At 35.0% G+C, this 23,293-nt stretch overlaps 2 protein-coding genes and 2 long non-coding RNA genes across 7 annotated transcripts; 1 reads left to right on the forward strand and 3 right to left on the reverse strand.

The window, feature by feature from the left end:
- Positions 1-597: 597 nt before the first annotated feature.
- LOC114724680 (uncharacterized) lies at positions 598-14,636 on the forward strand. Of its 4 annotated transcripts, none has more exons than XM_028911087.1 (9): positions 598-924; positions 1,074-1,744; positions 2,781-2,880; positions 5,374-5,430; positions 7,667-7,784; positions 9,702-9,784; positions 12,913-12,974; positions 13,083-13,175; positions 14,270-14,636. In XM_028911087.1, exons 2-9 carry the CDS (start codon positions 1,419-1,421, stop codon positions 14,301-14,303), a joined length of 873 nt encoding a protein of 290 aa, XP_028766920.1. In that variant the 5' UTR covers positions 598-924; positions 1,074-1,418; the 3' UTR covers positions 14,304-14,636. The 4 variants fall into 4 exon arrangements, with proteins under 4 accessions (XP_028766920.1, XP_028766921.1, XP_028766923.1 ...); XM_028911088.1 differs by having other exon boundaries at positions 599-924; positions 14,166-14,636; XM_028911090.1 differs by having other exon boundaries at positions 601-924; positions 13,083-13,179.
- Positions 14,637-16,105: 1,469 nt separating this feature from the next.
- On the reverse strand, positions 16,106-17,975 carry LOC114724679 (pentatricopeptide repeat-containing protein At2g01860). The gene has a single exon (XM_028911086.1). The coding sequence runs from the start codon at positions 17,889-17,891 to the stop codon at positions 16,326-16,328; it is 1,566 nt and encodes a 521-aa protein (XP_028766919.1). The 5' UTR covers positions 17,892-17,975; the 3' UTR covers positions 16,106-16,325.
- A 2,303-nt stretch (positions 17,976-20,278) lies between these two features.
- Positions 20,279-20,937, reverse strand: LOC114724683 (uncharacterized). Its single transcript, XR_003738343.1, has 2 exons — positions 20,626-20,937; positions 20,279-20,514 (listed from the first exon to the last, which is right to left on the reverse strand). It is a non-coding gene; the product is annotated as an uncharacterized LOC114724683 (long non-coding RNA).
- Positions 20,938-20,969: 32 nt separating this feature from the next.
- Positions 20,970-22,381, reverse strand: LOC114724682 (uncharacterized). Its single transcript, XR_003738342.1, has 3 exons — positions 22,262-22,381; positions 21,663-21,725; positions 20,970-21,133 (listed from the first exon to the last, which is right to left on the reverse strand). It is a non-coding gene; the product is annotated as an uncharacterized LOC114724682 (long non-coding RNA).
- Positions 22,382-23,293: the final 912 nt, after the last annotated feature.

Raw genomic sequence — 23,293 nt, forward strand, 5'->3', positions numbered from 1 at the left:
AATGGGGGTAGTAGGGGCGATGGTATGAAAGTGGGAGGGATAATATTGTCTTTTAATATTTTAAAATCAATTTAATGGATCTATCAAAAATATTTTCATTTGTTTTTTTACTCATACGAAGCATACTTTTAAACTCAATTTATTTTCTAATTTTTAATAAAATAATTCCAACAAAATAAAAAGGTCTTCTTCACAGAACTAAATTATAAATGAATTTAATCACACGCAAATAAACCAAAGAAAAAGACTAAAATACTACCCCTCCCCTGTATATAACAGAACTTGTTTGAAACTTGATTATATTTATTTATATTTATAAAAAATACTAATAGCCTGTTTAAATGTTTAACATTATTTTTATTAATTATTAGCAAGTTTTATTGTTTTAATTATCTGCTCACTTATCTTCCCCCTAAATAAAAATGTTTTCGAAAATAAATTACATTTTTTATGTATTAATTCTTTTTACTCAATTTTGACCAGTTTTTTTATTTACATAATCCGTTTATTTCTGCGTCTGATTGGGAAAAAAATGGAGGGAGTAGATTAGACCAGAGGAAAGAGAGGGGAAACAAAAAAGCAGAGGTGGAGTGACTGGAGTCCACAATGATTAGCATCAAATGCTTATTGGGATTCGCACTGTTGCTGAATTCCAAGATCCACAACCATCCATTATCAGTTTAGAAAATAAGGTGCCTGTTACCTTTTTTGCCTTTCTCTGCTTTGCTATTGGCAGAGCTCTAAGCCATGTCTTGTCTCTCTAGAGAGAGAGAGTGTGTGTGCGTGACGAACAAAACAGAGAACCACGCAACCCAGAAAGTAGCAAATGCCACATGGTGGTAGCGATCGCACTCTAGTGAAGGCAAAAGCAGTACACCCACCACAACGTCAAGCAGGGCTGCTCTAAAGGTTGCTATTCGAAAGGTAACTCTCACTCTCTCTCTATTCAGTATTCCCTCCGATTAGCGGTTGTTAGGGCTTTGATTGGAGCTCTCCTCCGTAATTGCTTTCAATATGGAAGTTTTTTCTTCTTAACTTATTACTGATTTGGGTTTTGTGGGTTTTAACTTCAGACTTGTTTAGATTCCCCACCATTTCCTTGCTCCTAGAAGGATCCTGCGGTTATATTTGGTAATTCTGGGGCCAATTCTTGTTCCGAGCAACATTCCTGGAATCGCTCTGGCAGCTTTAAGTCTCTAATTCTCGGTGGGTTCTCTTGGAACGATTCAAATGATCCTAATCTTGGACGGGTACCCGGAAGTTGTGAATTTGTGCAGACTTTCCTATTGGCCTTATTTGTCCCTCTGAAAAAATGCTTGTTGCTTCAGTGACAAAGTAACATCATAGTCTTTGGTTTCTTGGAATTGCTTTTTAGCGTATGTGATCTAGGTAACTTGTTAGATACAAGAAAGAAAAGGATGGCAGCAGAGTCAAACTCAGGGTTTCGAGGTGAAGATATAGGTTCTGCCTTGAACCAGCATGCTATATCGTTTCAGTCTGGTTCTATAAACAATTTGTCCGAGATGGTTCCTATGGGTACTTACTTTGGGTTGAATAGTACGTCTGGGTTGATATATTCTGGAAACTCAAGTATGATTAGCAGTAACTCTGTGATCAGTCAAGCCAATAATTCATCAGGTTCTTCACTTCTTCTTGATTCGGTCCCAGGCCTGAAGCATGATACAGTGTTAGCTGTTGAATGGTCTGTTGAAGAACAGTACAGATTGGAGGAGGGTCTATCAAGGTTGGCAGTTTGTTCTGAGTAAATTTTCTGTTTTGGCTCTTTTGTTGTGCATGTGTATCTCCTGGATGGTAACTTGTTTGCGGCTTAGTGCTTCTTGATGAAATTACTTTCTTATTTTTCATCGTTACCTACCAACAGTATCAGTAATTATCAAATCTCGGTCTATTATGAATGGACATATAATTAAGAGAGAAACAGACAGAAGTTCATTGAAATTGTCACTTCATTGTTTACTCTTTCTCTCTCAGCGTGCACTTTTTCCTAATACTGATTTATAGTACTGTCAATCTTGACCCACGTCTTTCTTTGCTGTAATATTTAGGAAATTGAAGAGCAATAGAATAGAAGATCAATAGTGTATGATTCATGTGCATTTTAAAACTTTAGGATTTCTTGTCGCAAGTATTGTTTCATTGTTCTTCTCCAATTGTTATAATTTCATAATCCTGGGAATGCTGCTTAAAATTTATTTATTCCATTTTTAATGCATCATTTATTTACTGCTTCATTATGATAACTGTTGATAGATTCTTTGATTCATTGCTCATTCATCATGTGACATAAGGTGACATTTGATGGACAATTTGACATTGAAATTTGAGATCATGGGTCATCAAAGTTTAAAGTCTTATTAGGGATTAAAACAATTGTTCTCCTGGGAATTTTGGTTGTGTTTGTATTTGAGGACTTAATTCTTCCTTTCGAACAGCTTGTCTACATTGGTGAGTTTTATATGACTTTGGTTGCTTTATTCTGTTTTTGATATTTTGCCTCTATTTCTGATATGAGGATTTCTTGTCTTTTGAACTTATGAACTTTCATGTTTTGAAGTTCCAATTCCTCCTTAAAATTCTATGAAGTGTTTTTCCCCTTCTTAACATTTGATTGGTTATATGCTTTTCTTGTTTTCAGAAATGATTAAGAATACAGTGGCCATGCAACATTTGATTTTACAGTGTATTCATATGTTCTTGCGCTGATATTCTTTTTCTTTTTATGTAATCCTTGTTGTTTAATTTTTCTGTTTCATATGTAGATATTCTGACGAGCCAAGTATCATGAGGTATATCAAGATTGCTGCCACATTACCTGATAAAACTGTTCGTGATGTTGCTTTGAGGTGTAGGTGGATGACAGTAAGCTCTTTTACTTTTAACAATGCTTCCATAATTTGACATTGTCTATTAATGGTATTTAAATAATAACTTTTGCAAGTGCTAGCTTACTTTCAGTTTAGATAATATTTCTCATGTTTTTAAATCTATCATGGAGTATATAATGTTGGTTGCCTTGTTTGCTTTGTCAATAGCAAGCTTATGTTTTGTTAAATCAGTCATTAGAGGCTCATTTGTTTTCCTTTTGAAAGGGGAGATGGTGACACTGGTTAACATTTGATTTGCCTACTTTTACATAACAGAATAGAATTTTCTCACCCTTCTTTCATTTACCGTTCTGCCATAGTTCTAATTCATGTCACTGTGTCACAAGATGTTCAATATTTAGGTTTCTTTTATCTGGTTTAACTTTTCTCGTGTTTTTCCTTTGAAAGTGTCTTGTTTTGCCTGTTCTAGCTTCGATGTTTTTCCTTTATTCGCACTAATTCTCTGTTAGCTTTTGGAGACAGTTCTTTATAAAAAGTAACATAGCTAATCACTTGATCAATAAAAAATCTTTCTGCATGAAGTTATTATCTTGAATTATTTGGATCTATGTAAAGCATGAATGGATTGTAGATTGAATCATCCCAAGCCTTAGCAGATTAATAGGACATCAACCTAAACAATGATTAAGCAGCTTATGGTGATCGTCCAAGTGTATAAAAACTGGTATATAACTGCTCCTCGTAACCTACCTTCCATCCTTCTGCTCCAGCATTCTAACAAGTTTTTTAATAGGTAAAAATTGTATTATATTAGAGGATAAAGCACAATTTTCAGGATAAAATTATTTTAAATAATTTTTTTCCCCCAAAGAAACTAAAGAACAGACATAAAAGGGAAATTTGACAAATTCCTAAGAAGCTGAATTCTGTTGAATAGCTGTTCAATCTCTTTGCATATCGGAAATGGTGATTCCCTTCAAACACTCGACCTGAGCACCAAAGAGTAGCCATGCAAGCAGTTCTATTCCATGTTTAGAGACAAGGTAAGCCCTTGAATCTATGAGAATTTCTCATGAACCAACCAAACTATGGCATCTGTTAAACAGCACACTGCTCCAAAATTGAAGTGAATTTTGGACAAAACTGATCCGAAGTAGTAGTACACACCCAACTTTCACCAAGAATACCAAACAGTTATTGCAAAGGCAATTCACTACTGGACTGTGAAGATATATTAGGCAAAATTTTTGACTTGAACCTGCATATTACACGCGTCAGAGGAATGTATCATAATCTGTCTGCTTCTACAGGTAGTGCCTTTATGGAATAGCCTTGAGAGTTTACATGGCCTTTCTTTGCCCATTGAAGCCAAAAAATTTTTATACAACTATTATCTATCCTTAGTAGAGCCTCTTTGAACTTGTTCCTTTACCTTTTGTCTCTAATCCCCTTGCACCAAGGAAAGGACCCTCTCGTTTGTCTACCTATCTAAAGAATCAGGCCTTGTTTGATTATGATTTTAATTTTTTGGTTCTCAGAATAGTTTTTTGAAAAAAATTTTAGAACAAATTTTGAAAGGAAAAAATTAAAAAAAATCTGTTTGGATTGTTCCAAAAAATCATATTTGAGAACAAAAAAAAAAAAAGGAAACTTGTTTGAAATAATTGTTCTTAAAATTAACTTTGGCAAGCACCAGGTAGACTGGAGAATGCAGATGACTAACAAAATAAGACTGGAGAGTGGCAAGTTCAAGTTTGAGAGGCGAGAATTCAAACTGTCAAGCGTTGAAAAAAGGATGGGGCTCTCTACTTATTACCCAATTTTACAGTACAAAAAATGATTTTATGGAACAGAAAATAAGAAAACATTTAAAAGTTGTTATTGATTTTTTATTTTTTAAACAGATTATTCTTTTTTTGTTTTACAGAACATTTAACTGAAAATTAATTATCAAACAAGTTTTAAAACAAAAAAAAACAAAAAATAGTTTTACAAATAGAAAATCAAACAAGGCCTTCATTTCTCTTAAAGATCTTCTGTTTTCAACTGATATCCTCAAGCATATGCTGATCTTAGTCTCAAAATCTCTCTGTGGAACTTAAGCTTCATGAATGTAAAAACCTCCAACTCAAACAAACCCCCCCCCCCCAAAAAAAAAAAAAAAAAATTCTTCCCCGTTTATACAAACCGGATTAGCTTTCCTTCAATTTTCGCCATTGTACAAGAAAAATGCATTAAGTGCTGGACTTGAAGAATTTTGTAAATTATACCTTCGCATCATTTATTGGAGCCTTTTTTGGGCCAACCAAGACATTAGACAAACCAATAAAACATCAAACATAGTTAACAAAAGAACTGAATAAAGCAGTTTACTGAGGAGAAAAAAAAAGGATTGAATAAACCAGAAGCACAGGTAAAAAAACCAAAATGCATTAACCAATTCCTTTATGATCGCCAACTGGTTCTCAAGGAAAAAGCAGAACGTATGTTTATTGGAGCTTAAAATATTGTTTAACACCTTTTGCAGAGGAAGCGAAGGAAGCCAGGAGAACATAATGTGGGAAAAAAGGTCAATAATGGAAAGGTATGAGAAATTTAGGAAGCAATCATGCTTGTATTATATTTCTTTGAATTTATTGATGCTGGAAGGTTCTTGAGTCAAATTTTGAGTAATTTTTACTTCGTTTTTCAACTTGCTCTGGTATGCTGGTCTTGAACTTAATAGTATGTTATACTTATGAAATTGAAGATCTATGATGTAGTATGTGTGAATGAAGTTGCATTTTAAATGGTGCAGGACAGATTGAGAGGACTTTGCTCTTTTAGGTTGTTTGGTAGAAGTAGTTATGATTAGTTTGGGCTTTAAAGATTTGCAATAGTAGCAAGAAATCTTGTACTTGATAAAAAAATGAATTTGTGACCGAGAAAAGAGAGTACAAAATTGCAGATATACTGAATATTTCTCCAATTCCTCTTAATTATAAATTTTCCTAGTACTTAGGAGTTATTGGGCTGGTATTCTTGATTTTTCATATGCTTCAGTACTGTTTTAAAATATTCCAACTGATAGGCTTTTAGGGTTGTATATCCATGTAAAATAAACCTAGTATGAGCAAGGCACTTGCGGTGAGTATCCTTCCTACGTTAGAAGGATGCCAAAGGAACTGCCAAGTGAGTGCTTGGGTGGAGGCTTCTTGCCTTAAAATAGCAAGAAGCTTTGATGTCTCTTTATGCCTTGCCTAAGCCTTTTGCTTATGGACAGAGGTTCACCACAAACTAAAATATAATTGATTTTTTAGAGGAAGACCTTTCCTTATAAGAATATGAATTGGTTTGTTCTAGATTGTTGTGGTAATCTTTATTTAGATCATATTGGTTTGGGGACAAGTAAGTAGCATCAAATGGAAGGGGAAATTGAGCCTTTTATTTTACCTTTTTATTACATGCATATAAGCTTGGGAATGGTCCTCATCTTCTCCCTCTCTTCACTCTCACTTATTTCACTTTTTCCTTTCTTATCTTGTTTTTGTTTACACCAAAGTCGTTTTCTTGATTCCTCATCAGTCTAGAGGGCTAAGTTCAATAGTAATGCCTCAATTTGCATCCAACTTGATCTTCAAATTTGTTTATCTTCTTAGAATACAACAACAACAACAACAAAGCTTTATGCTACTAAGTTGGGTTGCCATTGAGCTCTATCTAAGGCCAAATCTTTGTATATATTATTAATTGAAAGATCTTGCTCAAGAACTTCATTAAGTTTTCTTTTTGGCCTTTTTTTACCCTTTTTAGAGGACTCTATATTGTTTGATTAACTCTTCTCATTGGCATATCCAGAGACCTTCTTTGCACATGACCAAACTATCTTAAACGGTTTTCTACCATTTGCTCATTGATAGTAGCCACTTCAACTTTTATGTGTGTATGTTCATTATGAATCCTATCTTTTCTTATATGACCCCGCATCCATCTCAGTATTCTCGTCTTGGCTACTTCTACTTTATGTTTATGCTATCCGTTTAAAGCCCAACACATACTAGTATATAGCATTGCTAGTCCTATAGCAGTGCGATAAAACTTTCCTTTAGCCTTATTAGGTATTTTTCAATCGCAAATAACTCCTATTGCTTTTTTCTATTTAAATCACCCAACTTGAATTCTATGATTATCATTATCATCAATTTCACCATCTTCTTTTATAATTGATCCTAAATATCTAAACTTTTCTGCTTGAGGGATGACTCGATCTCCCAATCTAACCTCCATATCTGTTCTAGCTTGTCTCTTATTAAAAATACAATGTATATATTATGTCTTGCTTCTACTCAAATTACAACCCTTTGACTCCAAGGTTCTTCTCCTGTTTATCTTCTTAGAATAAATGAAATTATGGTTTTGCTTTTAACTTGAATTCCTATAGATCTAAATGCCTTTAACATCCAGCACTGTAGTTAGGGTTGATCTCAGATTTGAAAATTGGAGAGCTATGGATGGGGGCATTGCCCCGTTCTATTTGGTATTTACATAGTCTTGCAATGCATTTGGTCGCTTTCTTCTTCCTTTACACTGATATTATTACATTTGGTCAAAGAGAAACTGTAATTTGCATTCAAATCATTTGGCTCCTCTCAACTTGCTTAATATGTCTATATTTTTGTGACTATTGATTGTAACTCAAAAGATGTATTCATGGCAAAGATTTTGAAACTTGAAATCCTTAGATGGAATTCCCGTTTTTGATATCTTGAATTGAATCAATAAATCTCGTTAGGATCTTATGTTGCTTGAAGAACCAGTATTCTAAAGTCATGCTTCTTCAGGATAAGCCTGCGATGCCAAGCTCTGAGACAAATTTGCATTTGGCTCCGCCGCAAAGCATGGTCACCTATTCTCATATGTCAAACCATGTGGATCAAAGCAAAAGGATACTGTATGATGGTTAGTTTATTGATTATTCAATTAGTTATTAAAGTTACGATATATGCTCCAATGGCTTTCTTCTTCTGTTTCTACTGGAATTCCAAGCTTTTGATCAGCAGTATTTCTTAACTTACTTCTTTGCTGAGGAATGCGATGCTCAATGCATTTTGCTAGTCTGTCTGCTTGAAAAAGTTGGTACAGCCTTTAAGACTCTGAAGTTTGCAGAAACAGGAGTCTCATTGAGTAATGAACACAGAAATTAGTTGATTTATTGGCTGCTAAATCTTGTTTTAACTTGTCCAATATCCTCAGCTGTTCAGCTTATTGTAAACTGTTTATTATACCATATTGAAAATGGTGATATGGTTGAGGTAGTAGTCTAGAACAGTAAAAAGAGAGTAAGAGGGACTTCAGTATTTTAAAGACTAGGGATGCCATAAGTATGTTGTTTTCTGATTGAAGACAACAGAACAACAGTTGAGAAAGTTTGGCGCTTGGGATTTCACATTCAGCCCATTCCAAGTCAAATTGACCATAACTGGGCCCAATTCCCCCAAATATGAGCATGTCCACCCTGATTAGTCATCAAGTATATTGACGTCCTCTACTTCTCAACTCACTTAGACTGATGTGACATTTGTATGTAGGTAGCTGCTTGGCATTGTAAAAGTAAAGCTTTTGATGTTTCTAAGTTAGGACCTGAGGCAGTATGGGATGTCTAGTCTAATATTTAGTAGCATATGACACTTTATAGGGTGCCTAAGTGAGTTTATTTTTCCATCAAAATAGCTAATATTTCAGGTAGGGTTTCCCATACCACTTAGTTCTTCATCAATTAGATCATTGAGACAATCGAATGAAGTGTGTTGAGTGTAGCCATTGGGATGTCAACTCTGCAAAGATGTTGGCCAATGGCTGAAGACGAATGTAAGATAAGATGTCTAGTTCTAAATTGACTAGTATGATATACTTTATTAGATACTTAATGGATCGGTTCTCTCTCCTCAGTAGCTTGTTTTTGGAGGAGACTTTTTCTCTCCTCAATAACTATTCATATGCATGTCCATATTAAGAGTCAAGTCTTGCTCTTTGGTTTATAGTCGATAATATTCTTATTGTTAGATTGTGAATAAAACATTCATAGGCATTTGTTTAATAGCTTAAGTTTTTTGGTTGAAGGTCCTCTTGATATGGAATGGGACCTATGATTGGAGTTTGGTCCTTGGTGCTCAACCTCTTCAATAGAATCAAGTTTAAGCATAAGGTATAGTGGGCTTGTGCTGTGTTTTCACTTCAAGCCCAAAAAGATTTTATGGGAAGGAGATTCAGATATTATAGCTGTAGAAATTCAGGTTAAATTCTCACTGAACTCATTATTTTATTAGATGGAACCAGTGTTACATTCATAGAAGATAAAAGACTCGAGTAACCAAGTGATAAAACCTATCTAAGCAAAATATTTAAATAATCTTATCCTTAATCAAAGTAGGATAACTCGATCACTGTTGGAATTGAAAACTCAAACTAATCATAAACGTAGAACTATTACCCAAGAATGACTAAAAAACAAATGATCCTTGTTTAAATTGTTTTTAAAACCAAGGTTAAGAAAATTCAATAGTAATTTTCTAACAATGACTATTCACGGACCTTCACTTGGTGGCTTAAGCTTGAGTTGTTATGGTCTTTGACGCTTGTCAATATTTACTATCACTTAGTTGCCTAATTCTTGTTCCATTTTACATAATCTCTCAGAAATGTAGGCCCTTGTTATCTTTCATTCTCTGTTTCTGTCCCTGGTAGTTGCCTAATTTTTCCTGCATTCTGCATAGTCTTTCTAAACCGTAGGTCCTTGGTGACTTTGATTGCCCCTTTTTGTGCCCCTTGCACCAGTTTCTAGGTTTGGCAATCACTTATGTTCTTGTGTGCTGTCAGGAATTTGTGGTCCTATGAAGCAACTCTTGGAGCAGAATGCTCAAGCTTTTTGTCAAATCACTGCCAATTTATCTTCTTACAAGGTATTTTAGCTTTAATATTCATAGGGGCTTGTTTGCAGGTTTATAAATACTGGTGCTGATGGTGGATTGTAAACTACTTCTTATGAATAGAAAGAAGTAGTTTTTTCGCATGACGTTGGTTGTATTTCATTGTGTTCCTGGACTTGTGTTTGAATGCATTTTAATTTTATTTCTGGAATTCTTTAAGTTTTCTTTTCTTGTTTGGTTTACTTAACAAGTAGCAAGTACAATTTTATTGATGTTTCTTCTTTTAAACGTTTGTTGGAGAGTGTTAAATTGAATTCTCATTTATCAGTGGGAACCTCAGCCACAGCCTTAAACCAAAAGTTTCCTTTCATTGCCAAATAATTAGAGTAAAAAAATGATCCATTGCTTGATTTTTAACCAATTTCCCCCATTCTAACCTTATTCATGGTTTGTAGAATGCATGCCTTGGGTCCATTGCTTGATTGTCTTAACAACTATCACCTGACTTTACAATATGCTGTGTGGAAGTTTTTTTTCCCTTCAACAGAAAAGTTCTTGAAGAGAAGAGAAATGCATTTCAATAGACTATTAGTGAGGTGGTTGCGGTAGTTCCTAGAGGAGTCTGTTATGCCTGTTAAGAGCGGTCTTTGAGGCTATATAAAGGGACTTGGACATCTGTATTTTGGAAAACTTTGTGCTAATTATGTTGGAGCAGTTTCATTCCAATGGGAGGGAAATGGAAGCATAGCAGGCTCAAGTTGAAGGGACGGAGCTTGTGAAGTTGAAAGTAACTACGCAAGAAATGTGCACAAGATTGAGGGAAGAATTATGCATGGTGCCATTAGCAAAATGCTTGGACACGTGATAGAAATGCAGGACATCATGGAGAAGGCCCATGAGTTGACGATGGAGAGTGTGAAGGAGTTGTTGGAAGGTGAGACACATACCATAGTTCTTGAAGAGCGTATGGTCATGAAAGTTCAAGAAGAAGGAAATACTTGGTTATCGTCAATCCAAGTAGAGTACTACAGTGCAAGAAGCTTCAGAAGGTGATGACAAAGAAGCCAAGAGGAGAGATTCAAGATTTAACTATGGTTTTGAGCCAACCCCAACATGATCACCTATGTCAATTATGGGAGAGGGATTCTGTGTGTTGGATGAATTCTCCTGACAAAAGCAGAGGCACCAACTCTGGCAGTCTGGCTTCTATGCATGTGCTGGCCTCTACGCACAAGGAACCCAAGTCTTCTTCACAGTTCATGCCTTCAATTCCCGTCATTGCTGCTTTGGTTTGAGGACCTAGGGCATTTTGAAACATGGGTAGCTTCAGGCTAGTGGTCTGTTTGAGGTGAATGTGAGGCCAAATAATTGAGTCACCTGGACTTCCTTTTTCCTTTGGGCTCTGGGTATTGCAAGCTGGAGAAGATGGGTAATTAGGGGAAGTATGGGTAAAAGGATAATTTGAGTATTTAGCTTAATATCTCTATAGTTGAAAGGATTTAATGGTGTCTTGTGAAATCAAATAACAGTTTTCCTTTTCCTATTCTACATGCATCGATGGATCTGCATCCAAGAAGCAAGTGGTGTGGATGGTCTGTGATGCAGGTTTCTAATTCGGACAAGAAAGAGAGGGAGGAAGGCGAAGACAGAGAGAAGAGAGGCGAAAGGGTAAGAGAGAAGAGCAGAGGAGTTTAGGGAGAAAAGAGAGAGGATAAAAACTGAATAGTGCACTGCATTAGTCTCACATGATCACACCACAACACAATTACAAATAGGCAAATAAGTCTCTGTATATAGAGGCAGTGGTGTGAGTCTAACGGCTATTAAGTAATCAGTGGTTATTTCCTTACTACCCATCAGAATTCTTTTCTTCATCATTTACAATATTACTCCTTCTAGTCCTATTTATACAACAATAACAACAAAGCCTTATCCCACTGGGTGGGGTTAGCTACATGAATTGCACGATGTCAAAATGTTAATTAGTTTGGTTCTCTTTATAAGATTCTACTAAGGATTGTCTAAATGTGTTTTTACCAATTTTGCCCTTAATTAATTTTTTATTTTCTTTCATCCTTTATCTCATAACTGTTATTTCTCTCTCTTATTTGCTCCTCATTAAATAAGGACCTACTTGGAAAAAAGAGGTTTAATTTTTACATATTTACTGCTTTTAACTAATTTTAACTGTTTTCTTAAACTGCGTAATTTAATTAATAGGATCTTGTAAAAAGGACCGGAGGGAGTATTATTACACAACAGACTGTATATAATGCATGAGTTCCTTGCTTGGCTGGATGTTTCAATAAAAAGTCAACTAGACAGCTGGCGCACTTGTTTTTCACTCTATAGAAGTGGCACCAGCTCCTTAAAATAAGGAAGAAAAGAATAATGGCAAGGTATGTTTTGATTAGTAATTAAGGGAAGGGCCCAAAGACATTAATCCAATGGATCCAACGGATGAGCCAATCTCTAACTGCTATTCTCATCAGTGCCTAGTGGGTCAACTACTTTCTAACAATTAATAGCACCTTCCTGATCTTGACCGTTCTTATGCACTACAACTGACAAGGATGGGAGGATTGTTCTGACATTAATAAGGTAGCTATGGTTGTTCTCTAGAGAAGTCCGTTATGCCTGTTACTAGCTGTTGGGGGTGGTCCCTGATGCTGTATAAAGGGAGTTGGACATCTGTATTCGTTCCATATGAGAATGTAAGAGTATTTTAGAACTCAGTACCCAATACAAAGAGGACTAGCAATCCTCGCAAGATAAAAATACGAGCTTAAAAGAACTTCCCAATCTCCTCGTTCCTCTGGCTTGTGCAACATGCATATGTCATCCATCTCACATCTTAGTTGTATTATAGATTAAGAGTAAATGAAAAATGAAAAAATTACACATCTACCCTCTGCCTAAATTGAGCATCTTGTGCTTATGCATCTTGTTTTTTAGTACCCATACAAAATATTTGATGATCTTAATTTTGCATCGACTTTTAAGAATGGGTTTATACTTATTTCCTTGTTCTGTTGCATTTATGCTATAAAGTTACTCATTCCCTGAAACTTTTTGTGCATTCTCATGTTGTCTTTGTTAATATAGAACAGTCCTGGTCTTCAAGCCACCCTAATTAATAGTTATGATGTGATATGGTACAGTTTCAGGAGAACATCGACCTCTTTTGTCAAACAAGGCACAACATCAGTACCATCCTTAATGAGTATGTGATTCTTATCCAATATACTGCCAATATCATGCAAGTTCATTCTCATTCGGATTGGATTTGAAGTTTATTGCTCTGTGAAGTTCATTAACAATTCTTGTGCAGCATGAGAGAGATGCCTGGCATAATGAGCCAAATGCCCCCATTGCCTGTTTCCATCAATGAGGATCTCGTGAGTCGTATATTATCTAATAAAACGTAGGTGAGTTCCTGTTTATTTTATCGCATATTTGGTCCTCTTTTTCTGGGGGTGTACATTGTGCTCTGGTTCCACGTGTGTTGTTGTGTGTAAGCCCATGCTCCTAATTAAACTTATTGCCCATGGGCAAATAGAACAGGCTTGAGATATAAAAAGAAAGCAATAAAAAGAAAAGAAAATACAGTTCACTTATGACATTCTTCTTGCTGATCAATTATCATAAAATGGTTCAATTACTTATTCTTCACCAGAGATTCTCATTCTCTGCTAACTTGCACTGAAAATCTGGAAACTAAGTTAATTTTGGTTTAAACTGAGGTTTCTGTGACAAAGAAACTTTGTTAAGAAAAGGCATTGATCTTCTGCCGAGGTGTATGCTTATTTTTGATAAATTGCCAATGTGCATGCTGTAGACAATGTAATAAAAGACACCAATAACTGATGATAGTTGTTATTAGGTTCACCCAACCTGTAGTGGAGCTAATTCATTTTTAAACAAAAAATTGGAGCCTTAACGTGTAAAAAGATATTTTATCCCATAGTGTTGTGTTAATCCTTATTTGCAGCCTCATCTCAATTTTTTTTTTAAAGATCAAGTTCTGGTATATCCTCCATAGGCCGTCAATTACTCAGTTGTTGATCAATGGGATTAATGAGATTGAGCAATACCGGAATGGTTATTCATCCTTTAGTTGTCACCATATAAGCTGAGATTGCTGAGGTTTTAAATGTAGAGTGATTTTAGTTTATTTGTTCCTGCTTGATTGGGGGAAAAGCTTTTTTACATAAATCTGTTCAGGCCGTCAAATTTTACAACTTGTTCTTGAAATGACTTCTATGACAACTGAGATAAAATGCGCTTTTGGCTGCCGGCATTGTGCTTTTGTTATTTTGATTATCTGAAAGCCATGTTCTTTACGGACATATCTGTGAATGAAAGTACATAAATCATACTTAAAAGATTGATTTGTTTGTGTTACCGATTTAAGAGGGTAAGTCGCCGACTCCATCAAGATTGCAATTTGCAAGATAGCAACCCGGAAGCGCACCATCGGTTTAGAAGTTCATTCTCATGTGGAAGTCTGATCTGCAGATTTTTTGGTGCTGGCTGCATGCATGCGGGTTGAGGAGCCTTGAGCATAACTGATATCTGCACAACTTCATGGTTTTGCCAGGGTTTTTAATCTTTGATCTAACTGCTTCCTGGTTCTATTTATTGTCTAAAGGGGAACTTGTACTCCGTCTGTATAAATAAAATTATTTCTTTCAATCAAGTAGGAAAGCCATTATTGTAAGAATGCTCTGAGCTGAATGCACCTTCATTGGTTACAAAGTATTGGCATTTGAATGATGACGTAGGAACTGTAGATCTGTCATGTTCTTCTTCCCTGGATTTTTTTAAAGTTGCACAATGATTGAGTTTAATGGTAAATAGCTGTTTTGTAGAAAGCAGTTTGTTATTCTCACGATTTGTCACCTGTTCATGAAGGGATGTTTGGAGGTATTTGGATGAAAACCAAACCATAATTTTATAAGTAATTTTACGGTATACGAAATAAATATGTAGAGAAATTTGTCTCTATTTGCAGAAAAATATTTTTAAAAAGCATTTATGGAGGAACCCAAACACTTCCTTGATCTGTTTGCCTTATCTAGAGATTATACGTTCATTCGGATCGAATGTGGTCATACAAAGTACAAACTCCTTGCAAACATGGAACCTACCGGGGATTCAGCCGGGATCCAAATTCAACTTCTTTCCTATTTGTTTGACTCAAGTTCTTAATGCCCTCTGTGAGTAATCAACTCAGCAACTAATATGTTTACATATGGTCCTATGAGCAAATCAAAATAATATTAAAATAATTTGTAGAGCTTTATGTAATTGCATTTTTAAAAACAAATACTATTTCTTGTTCTAAATATAAGATGTAATTTATAGTGTAATTTGTATTATAAATTAGATTTTATATTTAGGATATGTTGAATCAAATTCTTCAGTCAAAAAGTCTAGCGAAGTGCCATGGCATTGGCTGGCTGGCTAATAGGCCCATTATGAAATTCAGGGTTGTTATATGATTTGACAAAGTTTATTTTGATCTTAATTGAAAATAAAATCAATCTTAAACTAGCACTTAAAATTTACCGGTGTTTTGACCCTTTTCCTGTAAACATACTGGCTGAGACACGCGGATGGCCTTTCAAGAATAACTAATGAAAACAAGCACAGGGCAAGGCCACAAATTTCTTCTGTCGGCAACCAAGCAAAATGTCCTAAACTTTTGACCAGGGTTGTCTTTAATATGCTGCTGTTCTCAAGAAATATATTTGAACAACCAAAACGAAATTTCTAAAATGCCTCTTTCTTTTATCAGATTTTTTTTTTCAAATGATTATGCAATATATTTATATTTTTCAATGGGAAATTTTCTCTCACAATTAAAACTTATCTTTAGATCTTTATGATCAAAATTTATAACCTCTTGGGAAAGAAAGTAGGGAAGAGAGGATTCAAACCATTGGGTTAGATTTAAGAGCTTAGAGTGTACAGGAATGAAGTGGTTATTAATGAAATGTGCCCTTGTTTAGGAGTTTTACAAGCAACAGTCACGTATAACCATTAAGAGTCCATTTGGAATAGCTCATAAATAACTATTTAATCATGATTTATAGAATATGAAGTGAATATGTCAAAAGACTTTTATTTCAATTGTGTGAAACGTGTTTATAAATATTTTTTAACACTATTTTAAACAGGTCCTAAGTTATTTTAACATGAATGTAAAACCAAACCGATTATAACTTGTCTTCTAATATTAACTTTTGTCTTTGTGAGTGAATTCAGAGAAAAAAGCCACGTTTTTTTGGTTATTTTATCTTTTTCATATTATATGACAACTTGGTTAAAAATTAAAATACGCTCCTCCTCTTAGAACAACAAATACAGGAATTTTATTCATAATTTTGTGTTTTTACATAAATCTTCTGAAATTGTGTGACGAATGTGCGGGGTCATCGAATATTTTTCATCATAATCACCCCGAGACAATCCAGAGATCCATCTCTTCATGGAAGATACATGAATAATTCATTATATTTGTCAACGTAGGAGAGATTCAGAATTGATACAAAACAACAGGCTGCAATACTTATGAGATTCGTACAGCTTCCTGTTTGTTTGTGCCATCAAATTGCAAATTCTGCAACACTACATGTTCATCCAACTTGAATCCCGCAACCTCGGCCTCCCTGCAAATATCTCTGCACTTTGCTTTCCTCCCAGCCACCCAGTAAATTTGAAGCATGTCCTTGTATATGTCATAAGTAGGAGAAAATCCCGCTTCTTTGAGTTTTGAAAAATATCTCCCAGCTCTGGATTGGTCATTCAAAGCAGCAAACAGCTTTATTGTCACACGATAAGCTGGAAGGTCAAAGAGACAATTTGAAGCCTCCATTTCCCAAACCAAAGCCAATGCCTCCCTGTATTTTCTCTCTTTGTAACGACTGTGAATCACAGTAGTAAGCATCACTATGCTCGGATCACGGCCTGAGTGTTTGAACCAACCGAACAGGCTCTCCACTACATTAAATTTCCCCATCTTGGTGCACACTTTCATGATAGCTGTACAATCTTGCTGGCTCAAATTCAATTCTTCTCGTTCACCAAGTTCATCTAACAAGGGGATCATTTGCATGTGTTTACCAGGGTTCTTTCCGAGTTCTAGTACTAGTTTTGCATAAATGCCAGGATCCAACATTCTTTTACCTTTTCTGGCAACTACTAGAAACTTCCATGCGAGCTTAAGGCTTCCTCCTTTAGTAAAACCCCTAACCATCGCCTCCAGGACAGCACGGCTAGCCATCCGGATAAATTTTTTGAGGTTGAAAGGAACCTTAAGTTCATGGTTCCTAGCCAAGACCTCGATTGTTGAAGCTAGAATTCGATCATCTGGGAAGAGTTCACGCTGTTTTTGTGCCCAGCAAAGTGTTTGCAAGGCTCTCCCAGGACATCCCATATGACCTAATTCCCTTATTGTCAACGACAGCGAACCCTTACGCAGGAACTGCGCTCTTTTGCGAAGAACTATGGATACATCTTTGTCTGGATCAAGTTCGCTGATCTCTCGGGCTAGGTCAACTAAGAAACTTGGGTCTTTGTACAATTTCTTAGATATGGATGCACGATGAGAAACTGCAGCTGGATCTGTCAATCTGACTTGTTTCTTGGGTGTGGGCATTCCCAAAGGTCTAAGTTTGTGGGGAAGCGGGAGAGGAAGAGGCCTTTCTCTATCTAGCTTTCCAGGTTTTTGAGAAATTCTACCCTCAAAAAGCGATGAAACCGCTTCAATCTCATCTGCTTCCCAAACAACACGAGTATCTTCTTCATCTTCATTAGCCATATTTAATCCCTTATTGACGCTCAAGTCCTCCTGAACAGGCACTGAGATGCTGCCATTCTTCTTCAGGAATAAGTTTACACCAAATTCTGGTGGCTGCTTGGGGCGCCGGGAACAAGGAATGTTCTTAGGTAGTCTTCTCTTGCCATTCGAATTGGCCATTGAAATAAATCCATGACATCTGCGCGAAGTTCTATCCTTCGAAGAAACAATCCCGGTATGCACCGGCACAATGCTATTCATTACCCAAAAGTGAAGAACAAGAGGGTGCGAGCTGCAATGTGGTCGAGGGTCAGTGGAGAAAGTGGACAGGGCCATCAAAAACGTATAATTGAAAATTCCAGTTCCTGCAACTTTACGAAGGAAGGGATTGCTGATAATACGATAACATGAGTTGAACTTACAAGTCCAACCCGTTAAAAATGACGGGTAAAAGTTCGCTAAAAATCAGCCCGTTAATCTGTACCATCAGCCTCTGTTGCGGGTTAACCAGTATTTATTTATTTATTTTAGCAAATTTTTAATTATTATAATTATATGATTTTATATTATATTCTTTCTAAAAATTAAAAAAAACACGTGTATACTTTATTTGATGCTTTGAATCAAATATTTTAAAAAAATCCTATTACATTTTTTTGGATATTATATAATAAAGAACAATTAAAAAGAAAAATTTTTGAAAAATAAATAAATAATTAGTAGGGGGTCAACGCACCAATCCATTTTGAGGGTTAGGGTTCAACCAACCCATCTTCAAACAACTCGTGAGTTGACCCGTATTACTACTTTTAGGTGGAGATAATGATATTTTAATTTTAAAATATGAAGTGCTCTTCAATTAACATGGCTTCTGAAGCAATGCCTCTTTGTTACCGAGATCTCAGACTTCTCCTTGATGCAATTTCCAATTCCAGCCACCTTTTCTTTGTTGTTGTGATCTCAAAATTTCAGGGCCTTCTCTGTCTTTGGTTGCCGACTACAAGAGGTGTTAGTTGGGAGCAAATGTGCTGATTATAAAAGAGGGATTAGGGTTCTTTTGAGTTCCATTTGGTTTTCTTCTAGTTTTTACCCTTCTTTTGATTTTAGAACTTGAAATTTTCTTTCTTTTAATTTTTTTCCTTTTGGAAGATGAATTGATCTAGTAGCCAGTATGACAGCTTGATTAAAATTTTAATAAGGTGTCTCTTTTTGATTCGTCGGAGTTGATGTGAGATGGCAATCTAAGAGGAAGGAGCATATTCTCTTAGCGGCCTCTTTCTCAGTATCCTTCAAAATCTCAAAATCTTGTTTGTTGAAATAATCTAATGGCTCACAGCACGTCCATTTTCAGAGTCTTCAAAACACTGCAGAATACTTCAAATGCAAAGAGTAAAGATGATAATATGGGTTGAACCTACGTAAAAAATGATGGGTTAGGGTTGGTCAAAAGCCAACCCATTAGTAAACAAGCCTTTTTAACTTGCATCACTAGGCCCACAACCCGCCGTTGGTTAGTCTGCCAACCCACGGGCTAAAATTTTATAATTATTATAATTATATTTTATATATTATCCTATCTAAAAAATTAAAAAAATACCTATATAATTTATTTGGTTCTTTCGATCAAATATTTTAAGAAAAAGTAAAAATTTTATTATATTTTTTTGGATATTGTATAAGAAAAAAATATTAAAAAGTAAAAAAAAATTCAAATAAAATAATAAATAAGTGTTAGCGGGTCAACCAACCACTCAACCTTACCAACCACTCAACCTTGGCTGGTTAGGGTTGGCTAAAAACCAACCCGCCTTCAAAGAACTTTTTAATCCAATCCATATGGGTTCAACTCGTCATGGACCAACCCGTAACACGCTAAAGTGGGATGGTGGGTTAGCCCGTATTACCAGTCCTAACAAACAGAGTGTTGAACTCCTTTAATATTGTGGTAGAGTGTCGAGTAAAACTTCAAGTATGAACACATTCAAATAAAAATAACTCATTTTTACCATATAAAATCACATTCTTTGACTTTTTTCTCATAGCCACTATCACAAATATCTCCAGGAATGGATTTTTTCAATCCGAACAGAAAACGAAGTATAATTAAACCCGCTAGCCCTTTTTTTTCAACATGGATAATTTATTTTGTTTTCCCTTTTTCTTTTAAAAAATAGACCCAAAGCCTACTCACAATGGCAAAATTGGTTTTGCATATGATACTTTTGTTTGAGCTTCCATTTGCTTTGATTCCACTCCACTGCTCAAGTTAGTGACAGCAGCACCAAGGTGGGACCTCACAAGAATTTTATCATTGTGAGTTATCCTTTTGTCCAAAGTTAGGCTCCAAATAACTAACCATATCATTTTATTGATAAATGAAATGCAGCGGATCACTGTGATTTCATGGGTCCTAGGCTTGTTAATCATTGGCAACGTATACCAACTAAGCACAGGTTTTGTGGACTGGTTAATTCACGACAGTCTCTCCCAAAAGTTGCAAATGCATTCATTGGGATCAGGCAACTTAATTTATTTTCTGTTCTGATCACTATCCTAGGATTTTTTCATAGCCAATGTCAAAAATATGTACACACAACTAAAACTGCTTTTTTGTGTAACTATATGTAATTTTCCTATCCCTTAGATTGCCCAACAACATCGTTGGAAGTGTTGGAAGAAGAGGAATTTATGTTGTTAGGTACTAAAAAAAATGGAGATAGAAATGTGCACAAGCTGCCAAATATAACTGCCACTCTCTGATAGACTCTCTACCATTCAAATATGTTCTATTACAACTTTTTCATTACCCTATACAAATATCTACATTGCTCTTCTTTCTTCTTATTAATGACCATCTTCCACAGCTTCAACAATGTCCAATCAATTCTTAGCCGGTGAAAGTTCATCTTCTATAGCTTCAACAATGTTTAGTTAGCATGAAGGATAAGATAGCCATTACCTGCAATGACAATTCAAAATCAAGTAAGTAATTCAGTCATTCAATCCAACAATTTTTTTTTTTTTTAATAATCAACTCAAACAGAATATACATAGGGAGAGTTTATCTCACATATCTCTCATCTTTGCTCCCCATATAAAGATGCTTCACTATCAGTCTTGAGAGTTCGATTTCTTTTTGTTCAATCCAACAAGTGCCTATTTTTCTTATTATGATGACTGAGATGGAAGCAAGTTCTGATTATAGCAGTTTTTAATTGTACAATGTGATACCTGACTTCAGCTACTTCAATATGACAAGAAGATATATTTTCTTCAAAATAGAAACATGCTTTGTTTAATATACATATATATATATGTAGTTAGTTCAATATGGCCATAGCATCTCTTGATTGCTGTGGCTAATTTCTTTAATATTATGAAACAGAGATCAGGTATATTCTGCCAAATTTACAACTTTTTCATTACCCTATACAAATATCTACATTGCTCTTCTTTCTTCTTATTAATGACCATCTTCCACAGCTTCAACAATGTCCAATCAATTCTTAGCCGGTGAAAGTTCATCTTCTATAGCTTCAACAATGTTTAGTTAGCATGAAGGATAAGATAGCCATTACCTGCAATGACAATTCAAAATCAAGTAATTCAGTCATTCAATCCAACAATTTTTTTTTTTTTTTAATAATCAACTCAAACAGAATATACATAGGGAGAGTTTATCTCACATATCTCTCATCTTTGCTCCCCATATAAAGATGCTTCACTATCAGTCTTGAGAGTTCGATTTCTTTTTGTTCAATCCAACAAGTGCCTATTTTTCTTATTATGATGACTGAGATGGAAGCAAGTTCTGATTATAGCAGTTTTTAATTGTACAATGTGATACCTGACTTCAGCTACTTCAATATGACAAGAAGATATATTTTCTTCAAAATAGAAACATGCTTTGTTTAATATACATATATATATATGTAGTTAGTTCAATATGGCCATAGCATCTCTTGATTGCTGTGGCTAATTTCTTTAATATTATGAAACAGAGATCAGGTATATTCTGCCAAATTTAGTTAGTCCAAATATTTTATATCACTTGTGTCTAAAGGCAACCAGCAAGCATCTTTTACAGACATTCAACAACATCTTTACCTCAAAAAGTTTCATGTTCGAATGTTTGGCTAAAACATCCAGGACAGCAGGTTTGGCATATTCCTACAAAAACGCACAACTTAAAACTTCAGCATAGGTGATTGGTTCCCATATTCAAATCTCAAATGTAACTAATTAAAGAATTAGACTTAGGTTTGAACTTTGAACATAGTTATCAGGTTTTTCATTAGAATTATACATGCGCAGAAACTTTTTTAAAGGTCAGTAATGTAGGGATGGTGCATACGTTATAACTTTCATCGGAGGGATTGACGTGACACCTAATGATAATGCAAGTCCTCGAGCTTATTTTTTCCCCCTAAAATAGATCGGCATATTCTATCAGCACTAACCTTTATGCAGAAGATCATAAATTTGTCTGTTCACATTTATATACCTCTTGTAACAAAGCTCGCTTTTCAGAAAATACTACCAAATTAAATGTACCAAAAGATTAAACCAATTGCAGTTACACATGTGCAGCATCAAGAAAAAATGGGGGAAATCATTTGAGCAAACAAGCACTCAACAATCAAAGAATAAGGGAGTGATGGAGAAAAATGATGAAGACATAGAGGAAGAGGTGTAATATAGATTACCTGATCATGGGGAACGGCGGAGCTTCCTATCTGTGTCGGAAATCCCTGTTTGGATTACCGAAAGGGGCTGGACTTCGATGTGGCAGAACGTGAAACTGGAAGGGCGAGGTCAGAGTTGAAAAGCTTCATGATGTGGCCTTTCGTGAGCTCTCAGATTAATCGAACGGATAGACTTTAAAGATTCTGAGAGACAATGAGGAAAAGGCCGCTGAGGGGATTTGGGGCACCAGCTTTTCTCTTCTACTCTTCATCATCTTTTCCTCCTCCAACCAAAACTATGTCGTTTAGGATATTAAAATTGAAGGCTATCATTTTTTTTTTTACTAGCATTTAGTATTCTAAAATAATTTTTAATGCACCTGACACCTAAAAATATTTCTCAATAATGCTCAATATTTAGCAAGCTACACTCTTAACTATTTTTCCAATAGCTTTTGGTATTCTAAGAATGTTGATTTGAAAAAAAAAGGTGGCAGCCTTCAATTTTAACATCCAAAACAGCATAGCTTTGGGTAGAGGAGAAATCGAAATCGATGGTAAGAGTAGAGGAGGAAAGCTTATTCCCAATTTTGATTGTTGTAAATGAACTCTTCTTTGTGGAGTGAAGTTTTTTTTTTAAAAAAAAATTATTATCACTACCTATGATTTAGAATCATTTTAAGTAACTTATAATGCAAAATATAAAAGCTATATAAGAGCTAGTTAGAGAATTATCTTTAATTTTAATATAAAATTTCAATTCATTTTATCTTTTATATTGATAATTTTTTCTTTTTAATTTATTTAACTTGTAAATTAATGTATAATCTAAAGTTAGATAGGGTATTTTAAAGAAAGAAAAGAAAAATCTTTTACTCTTTTTAATTTTGAACTCACTTATAACTCAATTCTTGAAATATGACTTTAACTCACTGATAATTCAATTATTAAAATATGATTTTAACTCATTTATAACTTAATTTTTGAAATATGACTCAATATGACTGAGTCCTAAACTTTTAACTTGTTTAAAACTCACTTCTTATCTTTTTA

Source organism: Neltuma alba, unplaced genomic scaffold (assembly GCF_004799145.2).
Source record: "Neltuma alba isolate B1F8T4 unplaced genomic scaffold, ASM479914v2 tig00012195_pilon, whole genome shotgun sequence".
NCBI lineage: Eukaryota > Viridiplantae > Streptophyta > Magnoliopsida > Fabales > Fabaceae > Neltuma > Neltuma alba.